Source organism: Dendrobates tinctorius, unplaced genomic scaffold (genome assembly GCF_039654945.1).
Source record: "Dendrobates tinctorius isolate UK_male_01 unplaced genomic scaffold, ASM3965494v1 ptg000157l, whole genome shotgun sequence".
NCBI lineage: Eukaryota > Metazoa > Chordata > Amphibia > Anura > Dendrobatidae > Dendrobates > Dendrobates tinctorius.
Genome location: NW_027361824.1, coordinates 5,020,907 through 5,043,435, shown reverse-complemented (window position 1 = coordinate 5,043,435; position 22,529 = coordinate 5,020,907). Strand labels below are relative to the sequence as shown.

General features: G+C 42.8%; 1 protein-coding gene across 4 annotated transcripts in view; it reads right to left on the bottom strand.

Annotated features, from left to right (window-relative positions):
- The window catches only part of PDE2A (phosphodiesterase 2A), an 806,220-nt gene that overhangs the window by 208,580 nt on the left and 575,111 nt on the right, over positions 1 to 22,529 (bottom strand). For all 4 annotated transcript variants that reach the window (XR_012220656.1, XM_073548493.1, XM_073548490.1 and 1 more), the window contains 2 exons: positions 22,103 to 22,158; positions 2,899 to 2,958 (listed from right to left, as the gene is read on the bottom strand). Coding sequence is in view for 3 of the 4 variants with exons in the window: in XM_073548493.1 (XP_073404594.1) it covers positions 2,899 to 2,958; positions 22,103 to 22,158 (116 nt within the window). In the remaining variant the exon portion in view is untranslated. The remainder of the gene's footprint in view (positions 1 to 2,898; positions 2,959 to 22,102; positions 22,159 to 22,529) is intronic.

Genomic DNA, 22,529 nt, shown 5'->3' with positions numbered 1-22,529 from the left:
TCCACCCTGAGTCCCTTTCTATAATAATGCCTCACGTCCGAATCTTCATCCTGTAATAATGTTTCTCATCCTAGGCCCCTCCCTGTAGTAATGTCCCGCAACCTGGGCCCTTTTCTTGTATAATGACTCCCAACATGGACCCCAACATGACCCCTTCCATGTACTAATAACCCCTCAGACGCACATACAGTTGAAGCTGGCGTAGTCAAGACAGTGTCTGACATGGCTTGCATCTAATCACTGCACATATCATATATTAACCCCTAAACATCTGTGGGCCACAAGTGAAAACAGATACTTGCCCATTGTCACCCAGGAGCAGAGAGCATATCAGTTATTACTATAAAATGGCCATACATCTTCAGAGATAGTACTGCTGACCTACCCTAGATATTAGGCAATGGCTCCTGAACCTTCACAGACCACCAAATATAATAGATATTTAACCAATGCTACCCCTGAACTTTTGGGGTATTACAGTGCAGCTTAAAAGATTGTGAACCCTTGAGAATTTTCCTTATTTCTGCATAAATTTGACCTAAAAATTCACATAAGTTCTACAAGTAGATCAAGAACCTAAATCAAACAAAGTAGTTAGAAATATGGGACTTTGCACATATTTATTGAAGAAAATGATGCAATATCTCGTCCGTGATTGGCAAAAGTAAGTGAACCTTTAGTATTAGCAGATAGTTAATGGGATGACAATCAAGTGTGAGTGGACGACTCGTTCTATTTAAAGAACTCGAATCTCTCAAATTCCAAACTTCACAGCAGAAGTTGTTGAGGCTAACATGGCACGAACAAACGAGATTTCTAAGGACCCCAGAAGAAAAGTTGTCTGTTCATCAAGCTAAAAAAGTTACAAAACCATCTCTAAAGAGTTTGGACAACAGTCAGAAAGATTGTGCAAAAAATGAGGGAAATTCAAGACTGTTATTACAATTCCTGGGAGTGGTCGACCGAAAGCAAGGCATATACTGTAATAGTGAGGTCACAAAGGAACCCAAGGTCACCTCTAAGCATCTAAAGGCTTCTCTCACATTAGCTAATTATTTATGAGTCTACCATCAGCAGGACAACGAACAACAATGGTGTGCACGGCAAAATTGCAGACAGGAAGTCACTGCTCTCCAAAAAGAACATGACTGTCCATATGCAGCTTGGTGAAGATCATCTGGACTAATCACAAGCCACCGGGACAATGCTTTATGGCCGGTTGAAAACAAAACAGAGCTTAATGGCTTAAATGAGAAGTGTTATGTTGGGTGAAAGAAAAACAGCAGGAAACCTCCTACCATCTGTGAGGCATGGTGGTGGAGGTAGTTATTGTGCGTGTATTGAGGAATCTGGGCCAGTGGAACAAAGAATTCTGAATTTTATCTGCAAATTCTAAAGGAAACTGTCTGGACATCTGTCCATGAGCTGAATCTCAAGAGAATGTGGATTATGCAGCACAATAACGTCCCAAAAAGTCGTTCTACAAACTAATAACAATGAAGTTCTGGAGCAGACAGGTCACAGTATGGACCTTATTCCTAGAAATCCTGTGTGAGCGCATGAAGCAAACAACCACCAACGAAACGGAGCTGAAGCTGCTCTGTAAGGAGAAACGGGGAAAATTCCACCATCCAATGTGCAGGAATAATCGACAATTACCGGAAAGTGTTAAATTAAGTAACTGCCGCACACGGAAGTCACACCAGATACTGAACGCAAAGGTTCACATACTTTTGCAACTTGCAAACTTGTAATATTGGACCATTTTCCTTAATGTTAAAAAAAAAAAAAAACACAAAATCTGACATTTTTTACTCATTTGTTTTTATTTGGTTCTATATCTTGTGTCAAAACGTGATGTAGTTTTTGATCAAACTTATGCTGAAATCTAGAAAATTCTAAAGGGTTCACAAACTTTCAATCACCACTGAAAACATAACCCTACAATGACTTGCGATACAACTATTGACCTGCTCTGGACTATTAAAGATATTATCCCTGAACCTCTAGATGACCAGGGAGGCATCCAGGAATAATCACTAACCTCTAGACCTTCTATGTCATAAAACATAATGGGGTCTGTCCCAAAGATACTACCGCCGAAACTACCGAAGGATTTATTTTCCCCCAGTTTCCTATCGGAGAGGCGGCAGATAAGAGAATAAACCGCTCAATCCCTTATTACAAACGTAGCCCATCTCGCTCTGGCGCAGAAACGGTGCCGGTACCTGTGAGGGGTGAGCTGCCCCTATCAGATAGAATAAGTCCCCACATCCCCCAACTCCTATTCTCATTTGATTGACCTGTCAATCTGCTTTGTTACAGTGGAAATGATTAGTTTTAATCTTATGAAACTTTAATTTCTCCACCGGCTCCAGAGACTTTTCTTCCTTCATTGCCGCTTATCACACAGATTTGGGAAACTTCTCAGAAAAAAAGGTGCCGCGAGAAACAATGACAAAAAAGTGATGGATGTGGCAAAAAGAGAAGGAAGTGTCTGTTCAAGGGCACTGAATGACGGTGACCGGCCTTAAAGGGCCAGTGCTGATTATTTCATGATGACATTTGCATTACAATGCTAATCATGCTGATTAAAATGATGCATCAACCATTCCTGGGTGACATTTACTGTTAACGTTATTAAAGATCAATGATGCCACTGACAAAGCTGAGCCCGCTATTACATCGACTTCTATGGAAGGATTAAAGAAAGAGAAAATCACAATTCTCAAGGGAAGCAATTAATTTTAAGAAGCAAAGTAACACAATAATAAAGAAACAATTTCCCGATAAAACAGGACACAAGTTATCAAACACAATTCTTGAGTCTCAAAGGGTTAGAAAAAATAGACCTTTAATTGAATATCTGTTACCTCTCGATACACATTTACGACTTACGTGTCTCTCCAGCGTTCGCAGGTTCTGTTCATCGTAATCGCTCAGCTGACTGCAGTGCATCTAACAGAAGAGGAAAGAACGGGAAAATACATAATAAGGCGAGTGATAAACAGGAAAAGACCTGACATCTTACAGTATCATACATAGGAGCAGTATTATAGTAGTTATATTCTTGTACATAGGGGCAGTATTATAGTAGTTATATTCTTGTACATAGGGGCAATATTATAGTAGTTATATTCTTGTACATAGGGGCAATATTATAGTAGTTATATTCTTGTACATAGGGAGCAGTATTATAGTAGTTATATTCTTGTACATAGGGGGCAGTATTATAGTAGTTATATTCTTGTACATAGGGAGCAGTATTATAGTAGTTATATTCTTGTACATAGGAGCAGTATTATAGTAGTTATATTCTTGTACATAGGGAGCAGTATTATAGTAGTTATATTCTTGTACATAGGAGCAGTATTATAGTAGTTATATTCTTGTACATAGGGAGCAGTATTATAGTAGTTATATTCTTGTACATAGGGAGCAGTATTATAGTAGTTATATTCTTGTACATAGGGAGCAGTATTATAGTAGTTATATTCTTGTACATAGGGGGCAGTATTATAGTAGTTATATTCTTGTACATAGGGAGCAGTATTATAGTAGTTATATTCTTGTACATAGGAGCAGTATTATAGTAGTTATATTCTTGTACATAGGAGCAGTATTATAGTAGTTATATTCTTGTACATAGGGGGCAGTATTATAGTAGTTATATTCTTGTACATAGGGAGCAGTATTATAGTAGTTATATTCTTGTACAAGGGGCAGTATTATAGTAGTTATATTCTTGTACATAGGGGGCAGTATTATAGTAGTTATATTCTTGTACATAGGGCCAGTATTATAGTAGTTATATTCTTGTACATAGGGGGCAGTATTATTGTAGTTATATTCTTGTACATAGGGGGCAGTATTATAGTAGTTATATTCTTGTACCTAGGAGCAGTATTATAGTAATTATATTCTTGTACATAGGGGCAGTATTATAGTAGTTATATTCTTGTACATAGGGGGCAGTATTATAGTTGTTATATTCTTGTACATAGGGGCAGTATTATAGTAGTTATATTCTTGTACATAGGGGCAGTATTATAGTAGTTATATTCTTGTACATAGGGGGCAGTATTATAGTAGTTATATTCTTGTATATAGGGGCAGTATTATAGTAGTTATATTCTTGTACATAGGGGGCAGTATTATGGTAGTTATATTCTTGTACATAGCGCTGGGAGATCATCAGTAGCTCAGTATTCCAGATATAATGTAATATTTTTTGTGTCTAAAAATATGTTTGTGAAAATTTATTACAGGAGGTTAATTATACTTTAGGAAGCTCTTCTCGGAGTGATTGTTATTACACTGGGTTCCAGTCATCGCAATGTTTGCAGCGCAGTCAAGTCCCATTTGCCGTTAATAAAGCAGATGAATTAGATTCACGGAGATTGGTGCCGCGCCAGAGACGTCTGTGTTATTACCCAGCGATCATAAAACTGGATATATCGGGCATCGCTGGGAGATGATGGGAGATTTGTTTTCTTTCGAACAAATTGCTCATTAGGAAAACTCAGAAGCAGTTCTCCGCGTGGTCGTTATGTGCTGTGATTAATTTACACTGTATCTGATTTCCTGCTGATTGGTAAATAGTGGAAATATTCTACGAATGTTATATAGCGGTGGATCAAGGTGGAGGCAGAAAATGTTTCGTCCATAAGCTGCAAATCTCTGTATGGCACCAAGTCTGAAAGAAATGTATGAAAAAACAAGTACAAGAAGTCTGTCTTACAGATTAAATCTACTTACAATGTGCTACAATGTTGTAAATCATTTTCTTGATTTTTGAGTTTTAGGATGTGAGCGCAAAGATGTGGAAAGATAGAGATAGATATCTGTGAGATATAGAATTAGTGCTGTGTGTGTGTAGTTTACCGTACTTGTATTAACCTAATAAATAAGTTAATCAATTAAAAAAACCAAGTGGAGTGCCCCCATCCTATTTTTTGATAACCAGCCAAGGTAAAGCAGACAGCTGGGGGCTGATATTTAGGGGTTCAGTGAATTATTGCAGACCTGCATGGGACTTTTTTCCCCAATAAATTGTTGAACGAGGAATAGTGTGGGGGAGAACATTCAAACAAAAGGTGTTTTTTTGGGGTGTCTTTTTTTTGTTATTACTGGGGTAGTAATGAATGTGTCCGATACAGTCCTCTCCATTACTAACCCCAGGGGTTGTTGGTAGCTGTTATTTTTGACAAATCACAACTGACATCAATCCCAACTACCATTACCCCAGTTGCCACCGCACCAGCGCAATCAGGAAGGGACGACTAAAGGGTCAGAATTGGAGCATGTCATTTGCTGCGCCAATTCTGGTGCGGATGCGGGCTGGTATTTTTAGGCTTGGAAGGGGCTAATTACCAGGGACCTTCCCAGTCTGATAATATAAGCTTGCAACTTTCTGCTTTACCTTGGCTGGTCGTCAAAAATAGTGGGACTCCACGTCATTTTATTTATTTATTAGCTAAATGCAAGTACAGTAAACTACACAGGCAAGGCACTATTTATAAATCTCACGGATATATATCTACCCTATAACTATCTATTATCTATCTATCTATTATCAATCTATCTATTATCTATCTATCTACACTTTATATCATCGGTGTGCATTGACATCTGTACTAAAAAAAAATTGACACGTCTATTTGTGTGTGACATGGACATGTGCACAGCCTCATAGATTGTAATGTGTCTAGATGTCCAAGTTGTGTGTCCATTACGTGTGAAATCTGTCACCACACACCGAACACACTGACTTATGAAGGGACTTTAGAGTACAGGTGCTTATGACAAAATTAGAATATCATCAAAAAGTGAATTTATTTCAGTTCTTCAATACAAAAAGTGACTCTCCTCTATTCTATAGAGTCATTCCACACAGAGTGATCTATTCCACCGGTTTATTTCTGGTAATGTTGATGATGATTATGCCTTACAGCCAGTGAAAACCCAAAAGTCATTATTTCAGTAAATTAGAATAATTAACAATAAACACCTGTAGAGGCTCCTAAGCGTTTATAAAGGTCCTTAGTCTGTTTCAGTAGCTCCAGAATCATGGGGAAGACTTTTGACCTGACATGTCCAGAAGGCAGTTACTGACACACTCCACAAGGAGGGGAAGCCACAAAAGGTCATTGCTAAAGTTGCCGGCTGATCACAGAGTGCTGTATCCAAGCAGATTAATGGAAAGTGGAGTGGAAGGAAAAAGTGTGGTAGAAAAAGGTGCACAAGCAACCGGGATAACCGCAGCCTGGAAAGGATTGTTAAGAAAAGTCCATTCAGTAATGTGGGGAAGATTCACAAGGAGTGGACTGCTGCTGGAGTCATTGCTTCAAGAGCCACCACACACAGACGTATCCAGGACATGGGCTACAAGTGTCACATTCCTTGTGTCAGCCACTCATGCCCAATAGACAATTAGTCTGTGTGTGGTGGCTCTTGAAGCAATGACTCCAGCAGCAGTCCACTCCTTGTGAATCTTCCCCACATTACTGAATGGACTTTTCTTAACAATCCTTTCCAGGCTGCGGTTATCCCGGTTGCTTGTGCACCTTTTTCTACCACACTTTGTCCTTCCACTCCACTTTCCATTAATATGCTTGGATACAGCACTCTGATCAGCCGGCTTCTTTAGCAATGACCTTTTGCGGCTTCCCCTCCGTGTGGAGTGTGTCAGTGACTGCTTTCTGGACATCTGTCAGGTCAGCAGACTTCCCCATGATTGTGGAGCTACTGAAACAGACTAAGGACCTTTATAAACGCTTAGGAGCCTTTACAGAGGTTTATTGTTAATTATTCTAATTTACTGAGATAATGACTTTTGGGTTCTCTTTGGCTGTAAACCATAATCATCCACATTACCAGAAACACGTGAAATAGATCACTCTGTGTGTAATGGCTCTATAGAATAGAGGAGAGTCACTTTTTGTATTGAAGAACTGAAATAAATTCACTTTTTGATGATATTCTAATTTTGTCAGAAGCACCTGTAAGTGCACACATCGCATTTGACACTTTTGCCCCGTGTTTTTTTTCTGCGCTTTTATGAAGTGATGAAAAGCAGCATTTCACTCTCCCTTTTCATTCAGAAATGTCTACAACAAATACTTCACATGTACACATACCCTTATATTCTAGAAAAATCAAGACCAGGAGTCACCATAATCCATCATGTTAGCCAGTAGATAGAAAAATATTCAGGATTGAGAGTCCTCAGTAGTTGATACCTTTTAATGGCTAACTGAAAAGATGGTAATACATTGCAAGCTTTCGAGACTACTCAGGTCTCTTCATCAGGCTAGACTAATACAAAATCTGAAGTCACATATTTATGCACAATACAGCCTAGAAAAAATGCAATAGATAAGACAAGTGACGTGAAGCAGAACTATCAATATGGGAGAGGGAGAAATACTACAACAAACTACGGACCTTTCTGGTTCATAACAAGGAAAAGAAACTACACAGACTGCGTCTCAATTCAGGACTCTATACAAACAGATACAAAACAAATCCAAAACCTGACAACTTGGACAACCACTCCATTCCAGACACAAAAGCATCTAACTGTGTCATCAATCTCTCAGATTATAAACCCAACAAAGTGGAACTGGCCGTGCTTTCTAGAGGACTCTCATTTTGTCCCACTAAGGCCCTAGATAAAACTGAACTCTGCAGTGATATGGAACAGTATTTCAGGAGACTGCGCCTGAGGGAATATTTCAATGATACAGAAGATTCAGAAAACACTCAGACCGAAGGAAAAGGGATCGTAACAACTAGGAAAAGGTCAGACTGGACACCTCCACCTGGACGCAACCCTCATTTGGATAAATATATAGACTCCTTCAGACATTTGATAAAATCCACAATCATAGACACTAACAGGAGACAAGCATCCAACATCAGTGCCCAGGAGAGAAAGGCCATACAGTCTTTAAAAACCAACAAAGAAATCATCATTAAACCTGCTGACAAGGGAGGTGCAATAGTCATGATGAATACGTCAGACTACATGAAGGAAGCAAACAGGCAACTTATGGACACATGCTACTATAGAAAATTGGAGTCGGATCCTACACAGGACTATTACAAGGAACTAAACAAGTTGGTTTCTTGTCTGCCTGACCAGTCCATAAGAGCTGGCGATGACCTGATACCAGAGACTCCAAGAATAGGGACATTCTACATGCTTCCCAAAATCCACAAATCTGGAAATCCAGGAAGACCAATTATTTCATGTGTGGGCACCCTCACTGAGCAGGTATCTGGATGGGTAGAGGGTATTCTTAAACCACTGGTGAAGGATACATCCAGCTACATTCAGGACACAACTGACCTATTGAATAAACTAGCAGCAATAGGTCCTCTACCAGAAGGAACCATCCTGGCCACCATGGATGTGGAATCTTTGTACTCTAATATCCCACACCAAGATGGTTTACATGCCTGCAAATTCTTCATGGAAAACACAGGGACTGATGCTGATGCCGTGGTGAAACTTATAAAATTCATCCTCACCCACAATTACTTTGAATTTGACAACAGGATCTATCTACAGGAGACTGGCACAGCTATGGGAAGTAAAATGGCTCCACAGTATGCAAATCTTTTCATGGCCAAGCTTGAAAGCGATTTTTTGTCCTCATGCCCCATCAGGCCCCTGGCCTACTACCGCTTCATTGATGATATTTTAATCATCTGGACGGAGTCTGAGCAACAGCTAAAGACGTTCCACGAACAGTTTAATCAATTTCATCCCACCATCAATTTAACACTCAACTACTCCAGTACCGAGATTAATTTTTTGGACACCATCATTAAGCTAAAAAACAATGAAATAGAGACATCCCTGTATCAGAAGCCAATCGACCGTCCAACATACCTTAAATGGGACAGTTTCCATCCAAAACACATAAAGAACTCTATTATCTATAGCCAAGCCATCAGATACAATCGTATATGTTCCAACCCCATGGATAGAGACAAACACCTTGGTCGCCTCAAAAAAACCTTTTTGAATCAGGGTTACCATCCAAGAACAATTGAAAACCAAATTACAAGAGCCACCAGATTGTCAAGGAATCACCTGCTACATTACAAAGCTAAAGAAGAAAATAACCGAGTGCCTCTAGTAGTCACCTACAACCCAAATCTGGAGGTGCTAAGGGGAGCTGCACGGAAATTACAACCTTTACTACAAAAAGATGCCCGATTAAAATCAATTTTTCCAGACCCCCCACTGCTGTGTTTTAGGCAGCCCCCAAATTTAAGAAGCATCATTGTCAGAAGCTCCCTGTCCTCTCCAACAGCTGCAGGAACCTTTCCTTGCAACCAGAAAAAATGTAAAACCTGTCCATTTATAATGACCACGGACAAGATAAAGATCCCCAACTCACATCAGGACTACAAGATCCCAGGTACTTTCACCTGCATTACATCTAATGTGGTGTACTTAATTATTTGTACTAAATGTCCAACTGGGGGTCTGTATGTGGGGGAGACAGGGCAAAAGCTTAGAACAAGGATGAATGCTCATCGTCACACAATAAGAGAAAAAAGAATGGATCTACCTGTGGCAAAACATTTCTGTATCCCTGATCACAGCAGCATGGATATGAAATTACTGGTATTGAAAGGTAACTTCACATCTCAGATAGAGAGACGAGTTTGGGAGTACAAATTTATGACGAACTTTGACACTCTCAGTGCTGGAATGAATGTGTCGCATGGATTTATGTCTTTTTACATCAATTAAGGAATTTCCTTTTAAAACCTTGCAGGGCAACACAGAACTAGACCCCAATCAGAGGACCATAAAACATCCAGACTCCTTATCTATGAACTGGTCCAATGTTTATATTTATGTTTCTCCCTCTCCCATATTGATAGTTCTGCTTCACGTCACTTGTCTTATCTATTGCATTTTTTCTAGGCTGTATTGTGCATAAATATGTGACTTCAGATTTTGTATTAGTCTAGCCTGATGAAGAGACCTGAGTAGTCTCGAAAGCTTGCAATGTATTACCATCTTTTCAGTTAGCCATTAAAAGGTATCAACTACTGAGGACTCTCAATCCTGAATATTTTTCATAATCCATCATACATTACATTACTGATCCTGAGTTGTATGTACCCAGTGACTGCACCAGCAGAATAGTGAGTGCAGCTCTGGAGTATAATACAGGATGTAACTCAGGATCAGTAATGTAATGTATGTACACAGTGACTGCACCAGCAGAATAGTGAGTGCAGCTCTGGAGTATAATACAGGAGGAAACTCAGGATCAGTAATGTAATGTATGTACACAGTGACTGCACCAGCAGAATAGTGAGTGCAGCTCTGGGGTATAATACAGGATGTAACTCAGGATCAGTAATGTAATGTATGTACACAGTGACTGCACCAGCAGAATAGTGAGTGCAGCTCTGGGGTATAATACAGGATGTAACTCAGGATCAGTAATGTAATGTATGTACACAGTGACAGCACCAGCAGAATAGTGAGTGCAGCTCTGGAGTATAATACAGGATGTAACTCAGGATCAGTAATGTAATGTATGTACACAGTGACTGCACCAGCAGAATAGTGAGTGCAGCTCTGGGGTATAATACAGGATGTAACTCAGGATCAGTAATGTAATGTATGTACACAGTGACAGCACCAGCAGAATAGTGAGTGCAGCTCTGGGGTATAATACAGGATGTAACTCAGGATCAGTAATGTAATGTATGTACACAGTGACTGCACCAGCAGAATAGTGAGTGCAGCTCTGGAGTATAATACAGGATGTAACTCAGGATCAGTAATGTAATGTATGTACACAGTGACTGCACCAGCAGAATAGTGAGTGCAGCTCTGGGGTATAATACAGGATGTAACTCAGGATCAGTAATGTAATGTATGTACACAGTGACTGCACCAGCAGAATAGTGAGTGCAGCTCTGGGGTATAATACAGGATGTAACTCAGGATCAGTAATGTAATGTATGTACACAGTGACAGCACCAGCAGAATAGTGAGTGCAGCTCTGGGGTATAATACAGGATGTAACTCAGGATCAGTAATGTAATGTATGTACACAGTGACTGCACCAGCAGAATAGTGAGTGCAGCTCTGGAGTATAATACAGGATGTAACTCAGGATCAGTAATGTATGTACACAGCGACTGCACCAGCAGAATAGTGAGTGCAGCTCTGGGGTATAATACAGGATGTAACTCAGGATCAGTAATGTAATGTATGTACACAGTGACTGCACCAGCAGAATAGTGAGTGCAGCTCTGGAGTATAATACAGGATGTAACTCAGGATCAGTAATGTAATGTATGTACACAGTGATTGCACCAGCAGAATAGTGAGTGCAGCTCTGGGGTATAATACAGGATGTAACTCAGGATCAGTAATGTAATGTATGTACACAGTGACTGCACCAGCAGAATAGTGAGTGCAGCTCTGGAGGATAATACAGGATGTAACTCAGGATCAGTAATGTAATGTATGTACACAGTGACTGTACCAGTAGAATAGTGAGTGCAGCTCTGGAGTATAATACAGGGTGTAACTCAGGATCAGTAATGTAATGTATGTACACAGTGACTGTACCAGCAGAATAGTGAGTGCAGCTCTGGAGTATCACACAGGAAGAGGCGGAGCCTGCCGTGTGCTCGGTGTGTGTGGTGGCTAGAGAGAGCTCCTGGGGGAGGTAAAGTTTTCCATCCAGGACTTTTTGTCTGCCCCTTTACAGGAAAGAAGGCTCATTCTGGGACTGGCCTCCAGCATGAGGACCCGTAGGACCCCTGAGGCCATGGCCGCGATGGCTCCTTCCCCCGGAGGTAGGCAGAGTACGAGCAGGGGTGCTGCAGCGGTTCCCCTTAATTGGGGCACCAAGGAGGCGAAAGAATCCGCCGTGGGCTATGGTTCCCACATCCATGCGCACCTCTGCGAGTATGAGGACGCCTCAAGGAAGCAAAGCTCCCTCTGGGGGGAGTTGAGGGTAGCTAAGGAGAGGTCGGACAGGGCCTCAGGCAATAAGAAGGCCGAGCTATCCGCCACGGTCAGAAACATAAAAAAATCCATTCAAGACCTGGAAAGCCGGAGGTGTGAGATCTTGGCCGGCAGCGGGCCCTTCCGTGAAATGCTAGAGAACGATGACCTGTTCAGAGCCATGACCGGTGGGGCTCCGGAGGGGCCACAGAGCTCCGGCCAGGCGGTGGAGGAAGATGAGGAGCAGGAATGCGAGGAGGAGGTCGTGCCCTGCCCACCGCCTGGTGGCCTGGTAAGAGATCTCCAGGCATCGTATAGTGGGATAGCCCTCGAGAAAGTGGCTCTCCCGTCAGATTCTGGCCCTTCAGAGGGCAGGGGTAGCGAGGGGGAGGATGAGGATGGTGGTAATAGCAGCAGTGAGGGGGGCTGCCTCGTCATGCAGCAGATCCGGCAGATCGAGTCCCCGATCCGTTTTAACCAGCTGAGGTTCGGGGATGAGATTTGCGAAGACGAGGCAACCAGAAGGGGGACGAAGAGAAAGGCGAAGAAAAAGGTTAAGAAGAAAACATCTGTTGAACAAAAATTTGTGTATGTGCCCCTCTCTGGGTCCCCCCGGTCCCACTGTGCGGCACCCACTACCCACCCCGGCTCAGGCTCTGTTTTGGGTCCGCAGCAAGGGAACGGGGAGATTACAGGCTATGACACGCAGGGCGCTGCCTTTGTTTGTGGTAACGGAGGGGGTAGTAGTGCGTCTGATATGGAGCATGGTGCGGAGGGCGGCCCAGTGGGCAAGAGAGTGACAGCCGGGACCGCATCTCCGGCGGTGAGCGCTGGGGTGTCTGGGTCCCCCACTTACGGATCCGTTAAAGCTGGATCGCTTCTGGGGACCCAGGCACCTAGTAAAGAGAAGGGGCCTGCGGCTCCAGCAGAGCCGGCTCAGAAAAAGAAAATGGTGGAGTCGGCGGTGAAATCGGGACCGGGGACCCCGCTGCCGGTGGACGCTGAGGGGGAGCGGCCTAGCCTGGGGCCGGCCGCCGGAGTTGCTGTGGCCAGGCTGTTTGTGGCCCAGGGTGTGATGGTGGGGGGCACTGTGCCCCGGGAGACTGGTACCGCCGGGGGGGCCCCTGGGGTTGGGTCGGCTCCAGTAGGGCCGGTCTTGGTGGGCGTTGCCTCTTCGGCACCCGCTGCCCATGTGGGCGTGGCTTTGGGTGGCTGCGCTGTGCAGCTGAAGGCTGGGGGCATTGCTTCCCAAGCGAAAGAAAAAAAAATGGTCTTACCTGTGTTCAGCAATGGAGCAGAGACTGCAGCAAACAGCAGCAAGGGCGCTTGCCTGGCAGGGTCCCCTGAGTCTGGGGGCTTACCTGAGGTGGGGGAGCCGGCAACTACGCAGGACGGAGCTGGAGGCGGGACTGCTCCTGGCTTCCTCCCTACCAGTGATAGAGGAAGTTCTGTACATGCTGTGGGTGTAGTACTGCTAAAACCCTATGGCAGCATGACTGGGACAGCAGCACTGTGTTTGCAGACCCCCCAGCAGGGAAGATGCCACCAGTAGGTGGCGGTAGCAATGGAGAAGCAGCAAACCCTGGAAATACCCAAAAAGTGAGGCAAAATGATGGTGACCTCAGTGTGCATGTGAGTGAGAGTGGGGTGACTGATGGAGTGGATAAGGAGGGTGCAGGTATGGAAGTGTTTGTGGTTGAGGATGCGAGTGGCAGTGTGTCTAAGGTGGCAAGTGTGAATGGGGTGGCAAGTGTGAGTGCGGTGTCTGATGGTAGTGAGAGGAGGGGGGAGGGGGCTGGTCCATCTGGCCCCCGGCCACCGGTCCTCGGAGTTATTCGGGGATGGTGATTGGGGCCTCAGGGTCTAGTCGGGGGGTTTCCTCGACTCTGGACCTCGGGATAGCATCTTGCGGCGCCGTTTCCTGGAGGCCCTCAAAAAGGGAGAACGGATGATCGAAGTAGAGGGTAGAGTGGTGGACTTGGCCTTTTGGATGGATAGGTACGGCCTGGCTGCCTTCCAAGATAAAAGGGAGGGGGGAAACGGTTTTGTCCCTCCCGATAGCCGTGCAGGGGGAATGTGGTCCATCTTCGGTGGAGGGCCAGTGAAGCGTGCCCGCCAAGGGTGAGGGTTGTGGAGCTCCTTCTGAAGATGGACTTCAGGGCGACGGACATCTTTGCCCTGATTCATCCGTTTGGTACCTCCTTCTTCGATGTCAGTTTTGTTCGGCCAGAGGGTTTAGAGCTTTTCTGGCCGAATTTTGAACTGGCAAAGGGGGAGCAAGGCTGGCGAGACTTTGCCGTACAGGCGGTGTCTCGACAAAATAGTGTAAAGAGGGTGACCGTTCGACAAGTAACGAGTCACTCTCTGGGGTCGACATCATGATGTGGCTGTTATGAATGAGTCACCAAAGGAGGAGAAAACAAAAATACAAGCTAAGTCCAGAAAACCGGAGAGGTTGGTAGCTATCGGATTGCAGACCCCTGATCCTATACACCACAACTAACAGTAGCCGTGGGGGGTTCCTACGGTGCCCTAGACCCCTCATTCACAGCCGGAGAACTAAATAAGCCTAAAGAAAGAAAGGGGAAATCTAAACTGCCCCAGAGCAGACCCCAAAGCAATAGACAGCCCCCAACATGTATTGTCGGTGAAAAACAGATGAAAACTCAAACACAGACAGAAAGACCCTACAAAAATAATGTCCAACACTTCTGATAACAAAATTAACCCCGAAGTCACTAGACTTCTGCCACTATATCAGCACTCTGAAATATTCTGAGACATAGCAAAAAGAGGCCAATCTAATAGGGGACAAAAAGCAAATTGGCAAATACAGATAAATAAGAGTGGAAATTCAGCACAGTCCCAGCCGGGGCTGGCTGACCACACAAAAAACTGAATAGACCAACAAAATCAAGTGAGAACATTAGCAGAAAAACTTAGCTTGAAATGACTTGAACAGAGCTGAAAACCAAGAGCTGAAAAGCCAGAAGGAATCACCAGCACCAGAATATGGAGTTGGCTGACTTAAATCCAGTCTGAAATTCCTGAGGTCCAATCGTCATCCTCATTATCAGGTGGCAGATCTCTACTGATTAAATCAGCCTCACTACCTCCTGTTACCACCAGAGGGAGCCTGGAAGGAGAACTCACAACTGGTAGACCAGAAAATGAACTCACAACAGTACCCCCCCTTGAGGAAGGGTCACCGAACCCTCGTCCACGCCACCAGGCCGATCAGGATGGGCCCGGTGAAAAGCATGAACCAATCTATTGGCATGAATATCAGAGGCAGAGACCCAAGAATTATCCTCCTGGCCATAATCCTTCCATTTGACCAAATACTGGAGTCTCCGTCTAACCAAACGAGAATCCAATATTTTCTCTACCTCATATTCCACATTGCCTTCGACCAACACAGGGTCAGGAGGTGCTGCCATAGGAACCACTGGCTCAACAAACCTCTTCAACAGAGATTTGTGAAATACATTATGGATCTTGAACGTAACTGGAAGAGCCAATCGAAAAGAAACAGGATTAAGAATCTCCAAAATCTTATAAGGTCCAATAAATCTTGGCTTAAATTTTGGAGATGCAACCTTCATAGGAATATTCTTAGACGACAACCAAACCATATCACCCACTTTAAACCGGGGACCAATGGTCCTATGCCGGTTGGAAAATCGCTGGGCCTTTTCCTGAGAGAGTGACAACTTATCCACCACTTGGTCCCATATCTGCTGCATTCTCTTAACCACAGTGTCCACACCTGGGCAGGACGAAGATTCCACTTGCCTTGAAGAAAATCGAGGATGAAACCCAAAATTACAGAAAAAGGGTGACATCAAAGTGGCAGAACTAGCTCTATTGTTCAACGTGAATTTGGCCAAGGGCAAAAATGAGACCCAATCATCCTGATCAGCAGATATAAAACATCTTAAATAAGACTCCAAGGTCTGGTTTGTTCTCTCAGTCTGTCCATTGGTCTGGGGATGAAACACGGAGGAGAAGGATAACTGAATTCCCAGATTGGAACAAAAGGCTTTCCAGAATCTGGAAACAAACTGGACTCCTCTGTCGGACACAATGTTCTCAGGAATCCCATGTAACCGAACCACCTGTTGTAAAAACAAGGGCACCAACTCAGCAGAAGATGGCAACTTTGGGAGTGGTACAAGATGGACCATCTTCGAAAATCTATCACAAATCACCCAGATAACAGTCATTCCCTTTGAGACAGGAAGATCAGAAATAAAATCCATTGAGATATGGGTCCATGGCCTCTTGGGCACCGACAGGGTCATCAGCAACCCACTAGAACGAGAACAGGGTTTAGACCGAGAACAAGTCCCACAGGACTGTACAAAATTCCTGACATCACGAGATAAAGCAGGCCACCAAAAAGATCGACTCACCAAATCCCTGGTACCAAAAATACCTGGATGACCAGCCAATGCGGAGCAATGGACTTCAGACATCACTCTCTTTCTCCACTGGTCAGGAACATACAATTTTCCCATAGCGCAACGCTCAGGTTTATCCTCCTGAAATTCCTCCAGGGCGCGTCTCAAATCGGGCGAAATGGCAGAAAGAACTACCCCCTCACCTAGGATGGTAGTAGGCTCGGTCACATTAAGAGAATCGGCAAAGAAACTCCTAGAAAGGGCGTCTGCCTTAACATTCTTAGTGCCCGGAAGAAAAGAGACCACAAAATTAAAACGCGTGAAAAACAAGGCCCATCTAGCCTGTCTAGGATTCAAGCGTTTGGCCAACTCCAGATAAATCAAATTTTTGTGATCGGTGAGGACCACAACTTGATGTCTAGCTCCCTCCAACCAATGTCTCCACTCCTCAAATGCCCATTTCATGGCCAACAATTCCCGATTCCCTACGTCATAGTTGCGTTCAAATGGGGAGAATTTTCGAGAAAAGAAGGTACAGGGATACATCTTAGAAGTCACAGGGTCCTTTTAGGACAAAACAGCTCCTGCACCAATCTCAGAAGCATCTACCTCCACCTGAAATGGAAGTGAGACATCAGGTTGCCATAAAACTGGAGCTGAAGTAAATCTCCGCTTAAGCTCCTGAAATGCTGAGACAGCCTCAGGAGACCAATTCAGCACATCAGCTCCCTTCTTGGTCAGATCAGTCAGTGGTTTTACAATACCAGAAAAATTACCTATAAATTTACGATAGAAATTAGCAAAACCCAAAAACTTCTGGAGGGCCTTCAAAGAAGTAGGCTGAACCCAATCATAAATGGCCTGTACCTTGGCCAGGTCCATTTCAATAGTCGACGGAGACAAGATAAACCCGAAAAATGAATTCCTCTGTACACCAAAGAGGCATTTTGATCCCTTAACAAACAGGGAATTCTCCCTCAAAATCCGGAACACAGTCCGAACATGTTCCACATGAGAATCCCAATCACTAGAAAAGATCAAAATATCATCCAGATAGATGATCAAAAACTTATCCACAAAGTCACGGAAAATATCATTCATAAAGGACTGGAAGACAGAAAGGGCATTAGTGAGCCCAAAAGGCATCACCAGGTACTCAAAATGTCCCTCCGGAGTATTAAACGCCGTCTTCCATTCATCCCTGTGCTTGATGCGAATAAGATTATACGCCCCCCTGAGGTCAAGCTTAGTAAACCAGCAGGCACTCTTAACTCTGGAGAATAAATCAGACATCAGAGGTAACGGGTACTGATATTTAACCGTCATCTTGTTAAGGGAACGATAATCAATACACGGTCTTAATGAACCATCTTTCTTGGCCACAAAAAAACCCCGGCACCAAAAGGTGACGAGGATGGTCTAATATGACCCTTCTCCAACGACTCCTTAATATAGGATAGTATAGCATCATGTTCGGGTACTGATAAGTTGAAAAGCCGACCCTTAGGAAATTTACACCCAGGCATCAACTCAATTGCACAGTCATAACTCCTATGAGGAGGCAAAGACGCAGACTTACTCTCACTAAATACATCAGAGAAATCAGCCAGATAATCAGGAATATCATGAGACTGAGGAGAGGTGGAGAAAACAGGAGCGTCCCTAAGAACACACCGACAACCCCAACTCACCACAGACACAGATTTCCAATCCAAAACTGGATTATGAGTTTGCAACCAGGGAAAACCCAGAACAATAGTATCATGCAAATTATGCAGCACCAAAAATTGACAATTTTCTTGGTGGTCTGGGGCAACTCGCATTATCACCTGGGTCCAAAACTGAGGTTTATTCTCCGCCAAAGTAGTAGCATCAATACCCCTCAAGGGAAAAGGCGTCTGCAGAGGCGTCATGGAAAAACCACAACGTTTAGCAAAGTCCAAATCCATCAGATTCAACGCTGCTCCTGAATCCACAAAAGCCTTAGTGGAAAATGTGGATAAGGAGCAGATCAGAGTAATTGCCAAAAGGAATTTAGGTTGTACACTGTCCACAGCAAATGTGTGTGCAAAACGTTTCTCTTGTTTTGGGCAGAGAGAAATAATATGAGAGGCGTCTCCACAGAAAAAACACAGCTTATTACGCCTTCTAAACTCCTGACGTTGCGCCCTAGACAAAACCCCATCACATTGCATAGGTTCAGACGTTTGTTCAAAAGGTGGCAGCGCCTCCCGTGTAGTTTTACGTTCACGTAAGCGCCGATCAACCTGAATGGCTAATGACATAGAATCATCCAGACCAGAGGGAACAGGAAATCCCACCATAACATTTTTTACGGTCTCTGATAAACCCTTCCGAAAGAGAGCTGCCAATGCACTATCATTCCATGTAGTAAGGACCACCCACTTTCGGAATTTTTGACAGAATAACTCTGCAGAATCCCGACCCTGGTTTAATGCCAACAGGGTTCTGTCAGCTTGATCAACAGCATTAGGTTCATCATACAACAACCCCAAGGCCTGAAAAAATACATCCACATTAGTCAGAATAGGATCTTCAGGTGTCAAAGAAAACGTCCAATCCTGGGGATCGCCACGCAGCAAGGAGATGACAATTTTAACCTGCTGCGCAGAGCTCCCCGATGAGTTAGGCTTCAAGGCAAGAAATAATTTACAGCAGCATGTGACTGAATGAGGTAGATGGAAATTCCCTGCACTTAAGCAGCATGTTGCTCCACCCAATCAGACAATTGCTTAATCTCCATTAGGGAAAAAAAAATCCTCCTACGGCCCTAGAGAAAAAGAGGAAAAAATACATAGAAAAAAAAATTCTGACACTTTTTTGTCTTTTTTTTTTTTTTAACAACCTTTTCCTGCTTTTGAGTACCCTAGAATCTGCGGTATGGCTGGTGATTCTGTTATGAAAGGGTCAGCAAGGAGGAAAAAACAAACAAGCTAAGTCCCAGAAAAACCAGAGAGGTTGGTAACTATGCAGATCCCTGATCCTAACCAGACAACTAGCAGCAGCCGTGGAGCGTTCCTACGAAGATCCTAGACGCCTCGTCACCGCCGGAGGACTAAATAAGCCTAAAGCAAGAAAAGGGGAAAACTAACTGCCCCAGAGCAGACCCCAAAGGAAAGACAGTCCCCACACATGTATTGACGGTGAAACAAGATGAAAACACAAACAAAGGCAGGAAAATAGGCTGAGCAAACAATGGGGCCCAAACTAACTAGAAAGGACAGGAAAGGAAAGACACGGTCTGCAATCTGCCAAAATCCCTACAAAAATAATGTCCAACACTTCTGATAACAAAATTAACCCTGAAGTCACTAGACTTCTCCCACTATATCAGCACTCTGAAATATTCTGAGGCAGAGCAAAAACTGGCCAATCTAATAGGGGACAAAAACCAAATTGGCAAATTTGCTGAATAGAAAAAAAAACCTGAATAGACCAACAAAATCAAGTGAGAACATTAGCAGAAAAACTTAGCTTAAAATGACTGGAACAGAGCTGAACACCAAGAACTGAAAAGCCAGAAGGAATCACCAGCACCAGAATAGGGCGTCGGCTGACTTAAATCCAGTCTGAAATTCCTGAGGTCCAATCGTCATCCTCATTATCAGGTGGCAGATCTCTACTGATTAAATCAGCCTCACTACCTCCTGAGGGAGCCTGGAAGGAGAACTCACAACTGGTAGACCAGAAAATGAACTCACAACAGTGTGCTGTGCTTCCACGTCCGTCGTCACAATTTGGTGGCTTGCGCTGCTTTTGTCACAGCAGCTCTGGAGTATAATACAGGATGTAACTCAGGATCAGTAATGTAATGTATGTACACAGTGACTACACCAGCAGAATAGTGAGTGCAGCTCTGGAGTATAATACAGGATGTAACTCAGGATCAGTAATGTAATGTATGTACACAGTGACTACACCAGCAGAATAGTGAGTGCAACTCTGGGGTATAATACTGGATGTAACTCAGGATCAGTAATGTACTGTATGTACACAATGACTGCACCAGCAGAATAGTGAATGCAGCTCTGGAGGATAATACAGGATGTAACTCAGGATCAGTAATGTAATGTATGTACACAGTGACTGCACCAGCAGAATAGTGAGTGCAGCTCTGGAGTATAACAGAGGATCAGTAACGTAATGTACTCCACTGGTTGCGAGTAATTCTATATATATATATATATTATATCTCAGGTTGTGTAGACTTTTGCATTGTTCTTAGTTTGACACAGAAATTCTCTATCAGCTATATGAATTGGCAGCCAAATGAAAGCAATGTTTACTGCTCTGTCAATCAATCTCTGAGACACAGAACCATTAGACCACCACGAGATTGTGGAGTTCGAAACTGACAGGATATAATATAAATTATAGGAACAAGATAGAAAAGTGAATCCTATAAATACCCAATGAGGTCGCTGTTAGTGGGAATTCTAATAGATGGATGAACACCGGTCATTAAGGGAAGAAAACCTCACATTCTCTTATCTCTAGTACATGTACAATTCCTAGAATCCATCGTGCGCTCCCTGGGAACTGACGTGATGGACAGAATCAAATTATTATTCTCCAGAAAATTCATACCGAGTAATTCAGAGGAGATTGATACAAGAATAAATAATATTATTCCTGCATACTAGAATACAACTACTATAATACTGCCCCTATGTGCAAGAATATAACTAATATAATACTGCCCCTATGTACAAGAGTATAACTACTATAATACTGCTCCTATGTACAAGAATATAACTACTATAATACTGCCCCTATGTGCAAGAATATAACTAATATAATACTGCCCCTATGTACAAGAATATAACTACTATAATACTGCCCCTATGTACAAGAATATAACTACTATAATACTGCTCCCTATATACAAGAATATAACTACTATAATACTGCCCCCTATGTACAAGAATATAACTACTATAATACTGCTCCTATGTACAAGAGTATAACTACTATAATACTGCCTCCTATATACAGGAATATAACTACTATAATACTGCTCCCTATATACAAGAATATAACTACTATAATACTGCCCCTATGTGCAAGAATATAACTAATATAATACTGCCCCTATGTACAAGAATATAACTACTATAATACTGCCCCTATGTACAAGAATATAACTACTATAATACTGCTCCCTATATACAAGAATATAACTACTATAATACTGCCCCCTATATACAAGAATATAACTACTATAATACTGCTCCTATGTACAAGAGTATAACTACTATAATACTGCCTCCTATATACAGGAATATAACTACTATAATACTGCTCCCTATATACAAGAATATAACTACTATAATACTGCCCCTATGTGCAAGAATATAACTAATATAATACTGCCCCTATGTACAAGAATATAACTACTATAATACTGCCCCTATGTACAAGATTATAACTACTATAATATTGCTCCCTATATACAGGAATATAACTACTATAATACTGCCTCTATGTACAAGAATATAACTACTATAATATTGCTCCCTATATACAGGAATATAACTACTATAAGACAACATTATGTAGTCTGTGTACAGGACATACAACCACTATCTCAGGAGTTGCCGTGTGTCAGTATTTGTGGCATCCAGTCCCTTTTGTGCTACGTTTTCCCTTCTATAGTACATGTTTTGGTTTTTCTTACCAGTATGACGCAGAGAACTCGTCCACTGTCCTGTTCTAGTAGTGGGAGAATCAACACTGTAAATACATAGGGAGACAGGTGTGATAATGTCAGACTACACATCATCTGGCCGTACATCCAGTTACTGAAGTCTTTGATATCTGACAACATTTTGCATTAGAAATGTTACAATTTGAGTTATTAAACTGAAACACTAAATAGATGGTGAAACGAGATTTTGTAGGACCCAGTCATGGTTGGAAAACCTGAGAGTCTACAGTGTGGCAGCATATTTACTCACTATTATAGGCCTTTCTTTTCTAACTACAGATGTCTAACCTTTCATCATTGAAACTAGCAATGTTTTATTTGGATACCATGTCTGATCTCCTGGTGTGCCGTTACCTTGAAGAAATGATCAAACTTTGCATAAATCAATAGTACAAGT